Source organism: Microchirus variegatus (assembly GCF_963457635.1).
Source record: "Microchirus variegatus genome assembly, chromosome: 8".
NCBI lineage: Eukaryota > Metazoa > Chordata > Actinopteri > Pleuronectiformes > Soleidae > Microchirus > Microchirus variegatus.
The window spans coordinates 28,232,535-28,242,183 of NC_139809.1; the positions used below are offsets into that span (position 1 = coordinate 28,232,535).

Below are 9,649 nucleotides of genomic sequence, written 5' to 3' on the forward strand. Positions count from 1 at the left end.
GTCAAATTGTTTTCCTATTGTTTTTTTTACTCTAGTAGTTGCTCAAAAATACAAAATACAAGTAGTTGTGGATGCTTATTAGTAGCTAAGAAGTGGCCATAATTGTGGGTGCAATTGTCAAACAGACAAACTCAATATTAGTTGCAGAATGCTAACAATATTTGTTCTCGAATAGCTCAGCTTTTCTTTCCAATTACTTATTATGGCCTTTTTTTAAAAATCTTTTAATAATTCCTGGCAGGCTGTACATGGAGAGGTGTAATGCTGCCCTCACTCACTACACCCTGGACAGGTCACCAGTCCATCACAGGGCCACATACATAGAGACAAACACCCATTGACTCACACTCGCTTTCAATTTAGAGTGACCAAATTGCCTAATCTCCAAATCTGCATCGGTTTGAGACTGTGGGAGGAAACTGGAGAACCCGGAGAAAACCCATGCACATACACACATGCACAAAGGCCCTTATTCAGACCTTGCACGCAGAAGCCATGGAGCGCTAATCACTGCACCAACTATGTGGCCCATATAGTTTAAAACTCTTTATGTATCTACTATGTCGCCTTCTTCAAGCATGCAAGGCCACATCAAAGGAAAGTACGACATAATGCTGATGCAAATGTATGTCGTTTGTGATGCATTCCAGGGTTTATTCTAGGTGGTGAAAATGGGCTTTCAACTGTGGAGGGAAACATTCCACACAAATCATAGTCCAAGCTGTATATATATAAATATAACACATTACTGATGCTGTTGTGGATGCAGTTGTATCAATGTTGTTCAAGATCTGTATTCAAAAAATGTCTTCAGGATTGCTGTGTCTGACCAGAGAAGGAACTTCTCATGATCCAGGTTAGCAGCAGCAGCAGCAACAACACACTGCCAAAGCCCTACATTACACCATGGTTGTCCCAGGGTCAGAAAAACCCACGAGCATCTCTGGTCAAGGAAGCCCCAACCAACTGCACAGATCAAATCCATCCTCATCCCATCACTCTGAAAGTCGACAAAGCATCAGCTTTAATGAGGATATTTCACCACTCCACACCAGCCTCCAATCCAAGCCACAGGAGTTAACCGAGAGAGATTATCTCCTGCCCGATAAACTCTATGGTCAGTCAAGAGTTAGTGAACATATCACTGCAAATGATGCAGCTGAACGTGCACGTACAGAGTCACTCTGTTCTATGGTGATGCAGATTCTGGTGCCATTTCTACTGGCTGGGCTGTGTACAGTCTGTGCTGGTATGCTGCTGGATGTAGTCAAGGTGAGGAAACGGAAGCAGGACACGGTACACTGCACTGAGTACTAAATCAGCTGAGTTTCTGTTTGTGTGCTTGTGGTGTTGGCAGAACTGGGATGTGTTCGTGGAAACACCAGAGCTTGTAATCCTGGTCCCTGCACTATTGGGCATGAAGGGGAACCTGGAAATGACTCTGGCCTCTAGACTCTCCACTGCTGTGAGTGTGTGCCGTCTTACGCACACAGACACAAACACACAACACATTCACACACACGGCTGAAATCTCATTTGTGATGCGAATGCGTAAGTGACACGTCCTGGTGAACAAGAAAACGTACTATATTGCTTATGTAGGTAATGTGCAGAGTTGACGTGAAAGTGAACAATGCAAAAGTGTGTGACAAGGTAATTATTTTTCTCAGAGTTATATTTAGGCTCTGTTGAATGATTAGTGTGAAACTCCTCACAGACCTGTGAAGTCCACAGCAGCACTGTAATATACAGTAAACACTACTCTGCAGGACACATTTGAATGGCAACAGCAAAACAACAATTCAGACAAACTTTAGTCTAATTATTGATCAAATTATTATTGGCCACAGACCTTGACTACACATCCCTGTTACATAATACTTATAGACATGACATGTGTCTTCTTTGAATATACTGTGACATCTTTTCTTATTCAATTCAATTCAATACAACTTTATTTGTGCCTGAGGGGCCATTTAGCAGGCACACATACGTACAATTATGTCAGTTGACACAACAATCCACTCACAATGAGACAAGTATTATTATTATTATTATTTATTTATTTTTTAAAATAGGAAACAGAACATTGAACATATGTGTATATTTGTGTAAGGTGCAACCAGAATAGACTATTTACATGAACCGTATACGTATATCGTATTGTCTTAGGTATATATGTGATACAGCGACACACATACAGACTCTGTATAAACACAACATACGCTATACATGATAATATTTACAAGTATACAATAGAGGAACGATTCATTCATATTGAATAAATTTATTTTTTATTGTTTGTTGTAAGGTGAATGCAGGGAAAATGGGATCTGCCAGGGAAAAGTGGATGTTGATTGTTGGGAATCTGGCGCTCAAGCAGGTAAACACATTTTTACATGATTGTTTGTCTGTTCAAATGAATTCCAACCGCCTGAAACCCTGTTGTCATTTCTTTCTTGCTTTACAGCTGCAAGCCACAGTACTGGGATTCTTAGCCTCCATCATGGCGGTTCTCTTAGGCTGGATGGCAGAGGGAAAGATGGCCTTTAATCACGTAGTGCTTTTGTGTTCCACAAGTGTTTCTACCGCATTCGTGGCTTCATTGCTTCAAGGTACCAACACAACCTATCCTACACTTGACCCACTGACCTTGACCTTTAACGTCTGATGTCAAGTTAAGGTGGATACAAAAATGCAGCAGCACATATCACTATTATATGAGTTCAAAGAGAGTGCCACGGTACATCAGTGACGTAAAACATGTACTCACGAGGATACAGGGGTAAAAAAACACATGACGGAACAACCACTAGTAATGGAAATGGTGTTTTTAGCAGCTTCATCCAGATAAAACCAGGTCATTTCACTGTTACTAGGGCTATATTATTCTATTTATGATAAGGTATGTAATATGTGTGATTGAATATGTGTCACATTTAGAACTGTAATATAAATCCTGAACGTTTTTGTCTGGTTGAAGCACATTCAGCAATGATAAACATAGCATTTGTCACCAAACTGCATTTATTCCTTTAACAAGGAAAACCAAAGAAAACATACACCTGAATGAAAAAGGACAGTTTTATTGAATTTTGTCTTACTCTCGAGGTATAATCTTGGTGGCGCTGATCATCGGCTCCAAGCGAATGGGAATCAATCCCGACAATGTGGCCACACCCATCGCTGCCAGCTTTGGGGATCTCATCACTCTTTCCCTGCTGGCCTGCTGCAGTCAGTGGTTCTACTCGTTCTCAGGCAAGAGCAATCAGTCCACACAGACACTTTGATCCTGGAACACACACTTAGGGATGGTTTATGGCAGGGCTTTCTCACTCCTGGTCCTGAGGAGCCACTGTCCTGCATGTTTTAGGGGTTTCCCTGCTCCAACACACCTGATTCAAATAAATGGGCCGTTAGAGCGCAGAGCTTAATGACCATTTGAATCAGGTGTGTTTGAGCAGGGAAACATCTAAAACATGCAGGACAGTGTCTCCGCAGGACAGTGTCTCCTCAGGACCAGGAGTGCGAAACCCTGATGTATGGGATTACTCTTGATGCGATGCAGTTTTCACTATTGGCCAACAGATGGCACTTGCTCTATACCAGGGGTTCTCAAAGTTTTGATACCTGAGGGCCAATTTAGGAACCCAACATTGGACTGAGGGCCGCCAAAGGAAAAAAACAGAAATAAATCCCATTTGTAATAATTGTAATGACCTGATTGCAGTTCTACAGTTTAGCGTTAAGTAATATAAGCGTTAATATAATGTCATTTAAGCATTAATATAATAACATTTTTGGCCATTCTTACCTTCTAATTACAGGTTAATACCAAGTAACACATTTCTGTTACCATATATTTACTGGGTAAATAGCTAGTAATTGGGGGCTGTAGCTACCTGCTTATTACCAGCTTATAACCCAATAATACACTAAAATTCACCATATAGAAACCAGGTAAATACCCAGAATTTTTGTTTACACTTATTGGTCTGTATCCAGTAATATCCAATAAACATTTAACAAGCTTAGTAGCTCCCGGATTAAAACTATCAACTGTAATTCATTGCGGGCCGCCAGAAATGTTTCTGCTGGCCGCCATTGGCCCCCGGGCAACACTTTGAGAACCAATGCTCTATACCCACAAAGATCAGAGAACTGACATTGTTTTAGAGCAAGTCCTGGTATTATAAATAAATGCCTTTTTCTCCAATCAGACCTGTATCCATATGTGCTATATCTGGTGGATCTGTTATTCCTGTGCCTGATCCCTCTCTGGATTGTCATCTCCTCCAAACACCCAGCCAGTCAGATCCTGCTCCGTACAGGTTGGGAACCAATCATCACAGCAATGGCCATCAGCAGGTACTCACCTCGGCGTAGTAACTGTCTCTCTACCCCAAGGGTTTCTCACTCCTTGTCCTGGGGAGCCACTGTCCTGTTTTAGATGTTTCCCCGCTCACAAACCTGATTCAAATCTTTCTGTCAGTACGTAATTAATTGTCTGACCAACAATCTGAAAAATCCTGTTAGGCTTTCACAAAACCATGACAAATCTACTTAAACTTACTTCGTCAGGAAACATGAAGAAACTCATATTCTTTGCACCATTTCGACTCAACATCATAAAATCATAAAAGCTGACGTACAGCTTAAGTTATTTTATATAATTAAAGTCCAGATGACGTCAGCCTTGCTGCTAATACTGCAGCCCTTGATATCGCGTGCATCCTCGTTACCTTTGATTTGAAGATAATACATTTTTTATCCTCAATTAAAGTGGCCATGCTTATTTGTGTAATATTTAGTGTAGAGCTGCAACTAACGATTATTTTCGTAATCCATTAATCTGTCGATTATCTTCACCATTAATCGATGAATCGGTTGGGCCATAAAATGGCAGAAAATGTAAAAAAAAACATTGATCAGTGTTTGTGAAACCTGGAAATGATGATGTTCTTGAATGTCTTGTTTTGTTTACAAACCAAAATGATTCAGTTTTAATGATTTCTTTGTTATGTGGAGCAAAGACGTAGAAAATATTCACATTTAAGAAGCTAAAACAATCAGAAATCTTGTTTTAATGATGAAAAAAAGCTTAAAACCGATTAATCAATTATCAAAATAGATGGCGATTCATTTAGTAATCGATTAATAATCGATTCATCGTTTCAGCTCTAATTTAGTGGTACCTGTCACTCTTTAACCAGCTTGACAAACCAATTTAAAAACGCAAAATATATTCACAGTTTAAATATAGCAATGAAAATGGATAATGTTGTCTTTTGTCAGTAGGTTTCATATAAAGCTGAGCAAAGGATTAAAAAATAAACCTTTTTACCTTTATCTAAGGTGTAGAAAGCCAAACAAGAAAAATAAGCTCACCAATGACAAATAAATTATCATAGCAGCTGTGTCCTACTGATGAAGGTTAAGTGCAGTCAAATGTACACATTATACACATTAGTAATTGAGTGGAATATGTTTAACATCGTATGCCTCTGACTAGCAATAGAGCAGCTGGGAAAATTCAAATAATCCTTTAATATACAATGGACAAAATAAATGCAATGCATCTCTTGGTTAATGTGTCCAACATGGTAAGAGGAGCGTTCATCACACAAACTTTGAACATCAGTCTCTTAAACAACTTTGACCTGCTTCTTTCAGTGTTGGAGGACTAATTCTGGAGTTGTCTGAGTCAGATCCAAACCTGTCAGGAATTATAGTTTATGCTCCAGTCATAAATGGTGAGTTGAGTTATGTTGTTAATGTTATTTAGGTCCGAAAGTGCATTTAAAAATTTTGTTTTTATGAACATACATTCGGTATAATATAACCTTTCCACTCAAGGATTCAAGGCTTCAACACAGTCGCTTCTCATTTGAACATTTAACCTCACTGCAGTGGATACACAGAAATGCAGATGTCTCAACGTCACATTAATGTTTGTCGATTTCAGAGAGGGGAACATCTCGTCACTTATTAATAGTAACGTTAACTGAAAGTGCTATTTGATATGTGAATACATACATACTGTATATAAAGAACACAGCAACAGAGTATCCAGCATAACTTCTACGTATATGTTATCAGACAAATGATGTGGATCATACTTTAGTGCGGAACTTGCAGCACATTCACCCTATTGTCAAATGAGTTCCCACAATGCTGAGTAATTCTCTCAGCTCCACACATCTCTACCTGTATTATGACTTTTTGTCCTGCCTGGCAACATTACCATGCTGCAGACAGAGTATACCTGACTGAGCAGACAAGGTGGAAGAAATAAACAGCGCGGGTAAAGCAAGACGGCTTTACATATCACAACATTAAAGCTCACATAGAGCGGTCCTGTTGCACATATATGTGAGTTATGGAGGTCTACTTACATACATTAACTTGTTTTTATGGTCAAAAACCTCCTAGTTGCTGGAAACGAGCCGATAGAAATCTGTCCTTTTTGAAGCACTTGTCAGCCGCGCTATTTCAGACATAAATCGATTAATCTCGCCTGAGACTGTGTTGTGATTGGCCAGTAACCCGGAAGTGACATATTCAGCACACCTGCTCTCAGAAGCGCAGCTCCCCCTTCTGGAACGGTGGATGCACTGCTCCTCATCATCAAAACATTGTTTTAACAGTGTTTAAAAATAGCTTCTTCACGACTCCCCGCCGCAGTCCCTTTTATGACTTTGACCCGGAGTCAGAAGACACTGTCGCTCGTGAAACACCTCCACAGCGGACGTTATTCTTCTTCTGCGGTTCAATGTACACAACCGGATGTGCCCGGACTAGTGCCCGGAGCAGGAGGATCTGCTGTTCAGGAGAACCGCTGTTTATGTAACTATTACGGGATTTTCAGAGATCTCGCTGAGCCCCAGATTACAATAAAACACAGCGTTCTCAGCAGTGGCTGAACTCTTTGTTTCGAACCTTCAGGACTTCTTAAACAAGGTAATGACGCAGATACACAGCTTGGACGTTCATTGGGACTGCACACTGTTATTTTATGGCTTCTCATTATCATGATCATCCAATCTATTGTTGTTTCCTTCACCATGCAGTGCCATCTAGTGTTCCTAGATGCAGTCCGAAGAAGTAACACTATGTTTAAAGGGGTTTTTAAAGTTACCACAGTGTTGTTCTGTATGAGGGGTTTTCCAATGGATCAATCCACACACTGCAAACACACGACTTCAACGCTAACTGTTGACCCTGCCCCGACCTTCTTCTTCTTGTGTTTTCAGGTATCGGAGGAAACCTTGTGTCCATTCAGGCAAGTCGTTTGTCCACGAATCTGCATTTGAACTTCTTACCAGGAGTAGTTCCGGAGGAGCGCAGGGGCTGCTACAACCCTTGTCGCACGTTTTTTGGGACAGGTGAGTATCCGATAGGTCACACATAATATGAATACAATAGATATCTTCTATTGTCCAATTACTACACACCCACAGGCTGATGTGTAGCTTTATTATGGCAGGTGCAAACCATCGTTCGGCCCAGACTCTGCTTCTTTTAGTCATCCCCGGGCAGTTCATCTTCTTATATGCCATCCACCTGATGAAAGGAGGCCACACATATCCCAGTCCTCTCTTAACTGTCACCTTCTTGTCTGCCTCCTTTATTCAGGTAAGTCAGATGCAGTCAATATATTTCCCACTACCATCATCATCATCATCATCACTGCGCTACAATAAATCAAATAAATATGTCCGTCTCTTAGGTCTGTGCTCTGTTGTGCATGGCTGACTGTTTGGTCCACTGTCTATGGCTGAGGCGTAAGGATCCTGATAGTTACTCAATACCTTACCTCACAGCCCTCGGAGATCTTCTAGGGACTGCTCTCCTCGCTCTAGCCTTTCTGTTGCTGTGGTGTGTCGGTGACTCGGGCCGTGTATAAGCATAACTGAACACATTCAGGAAGGTCATGAGCTAAATGCATACGTAATACTTTAAGAAGTTGACTTTCAGAGACAACCCTGTCCAAATGCAGTTATGTGTGCACAGACCATACATGACACACACACACACACACTGTGTGATTTTTATTTGTTATTTGAGTGAATAAAATACTTATTGAAGTCCAGTAGTCTTCATTTTGTCTGACAAAAACATCCACGATACATCCCCCAACCACCGTTTCCTTGTTTTTACGCACATTTAAGAGGAGGTGATTCGACACAATCTCCAGCTAACAGTTACAGTATATGAAATATAACACTGTCAGGTTTGGCCACCTTGAATTGACTTTTTTTTAATTGAAAATATGCTGTGGCAAACACAATTATCGTTTCATCAAGCTATGTGTACGAACTGCGTCTCCTAAATGCTTAAATGTTAATCTGTCATGCTAGAGTAAGACACGCTCACAATGTGTGTGTGAGTATGAGAGAGAGGGACTTTAATGAAATAATTAATGCTCTTTAACACTTTTGAGCTTATTAATTAATGAATTAATTAATTAATTCATTAATTAATTCATATATTTATATATTATACTTTTATCATTGTCTCTATGTTCTGTCCTCGCTCTTACCCCCTCCCTACATGAACTCCTGCTGCACTTGCATCCACTCTCTGCACTCTCAGTCCACTATTCCTATCTAGTGGATTTCTTTTTAAGACTTCTTCTATGTGGTTTATTATTCCTCACTCTGGATAAAAGCGTATGCTTTAATGCATCTGTCTTGATAAAATATATATTTTTTATCTTTAGTGAGTGAGAGAGTAAAGGTAAATACCTAGTAATTAGTGGACTGTAAAAGAAAGCGTTACCAGATATTCGTATTTCCCTTGAATTAATGTACATCTGAGCAGACTTTGATACATTTGACAGTCAATGCTTGTCAATACAAGATCCTGTTGAGTTTTTTTTTCACTTCTGATTGAGCACGGTCAGCACTCTGCCAATCTCAAACTGCTCATCGAATGCTCATCAAATTCCCTTTAAAAACGTTTTAAGGTTCAAGATTCACTGTCATTTCCTTCAGTATAGCATACAATGAAATGCTGTTTCTCATCAGTGTCAGACAGTCGTTAAAAGACTCATTAGAAATTCATAGAGATTGGCAGAGATTTTTTACGCCGGATGCGCTTCCTGACACAACCGGCCCAAATATCCAGGCACGGAAAGGGAAGTAGTATTAAAGGCCTTGCCTAAGGGCTGACACTGGTTATTAGCTGACCTTGCCCTGACCAGGATTTGAACCACAGCTTTCCACACCAATGTCTGTGGAAAACAAAGGGAGTTTTATTTGTCAGATCGAGTACTGCAGATACTCAAGAGAGAGTGTACATGTGTGTCGAATCTCCGATCAACTCTGCCTGCAAAGAGCACGAACATAGTTTTTTAGTGATTCTCTGACTTCCTTATCTTAAACCCCACATTTGGTTTCGCCCCTTTCTCCCACTTTTTATGAGGGTAGCTTTCCCCCGTAAAACAAGTAGTGTCAGCCCAATCTATACATTCTCACGATCGTCTCACAATCGATCCTCTCACAGTCGTACAGGGTGCACGACAACAGGTTTTGAAATTTAGGGCTATTTGGTCGAAACAGGAAGCGTCTGTACTTCTCTGACACGAAGTATTGTTCAGGACTGGCAGACAGGCTGGGTGCAGACAATAAACCCTCTCATGAGGAAG

General features: G+C 40.4%; 1 protein-coding gene across 1 annotated transcript; it reads left to right on the top strand.

Annotated features, from left to right (window-relative positions):
• Positions 1-975: 975 nt before the first annotated feature.
• On the top strand, positions 976-7,906 carry slc41a2a (solute carrier family 41 member 2a; the record flags this gene model as incomplete). Its single annotated transcript, XM_083893510.1, has 10 exons — positions 976-1,272; positions 1,358-1,465; positions 2,312-2,383; positions 2,471-2,615; positions 3,112-3,258; positions 4,221-4,368; positions 5,674-5,753; positions 7,254-7,385; positions 7,487-7,635; positions 7,730-7,906. Exons 1-10 carry the CDS (start codon positions 1,192-1,194, stop codon positions 7,904-7,906), a joined length of 1,239 nt encoding a protein of 412 aa, XP_083749636.1. The 5' UTR covers positions 976-1,191.
• Positions 7,907-9,649: the final 1,743 nt, after the last annotated feature.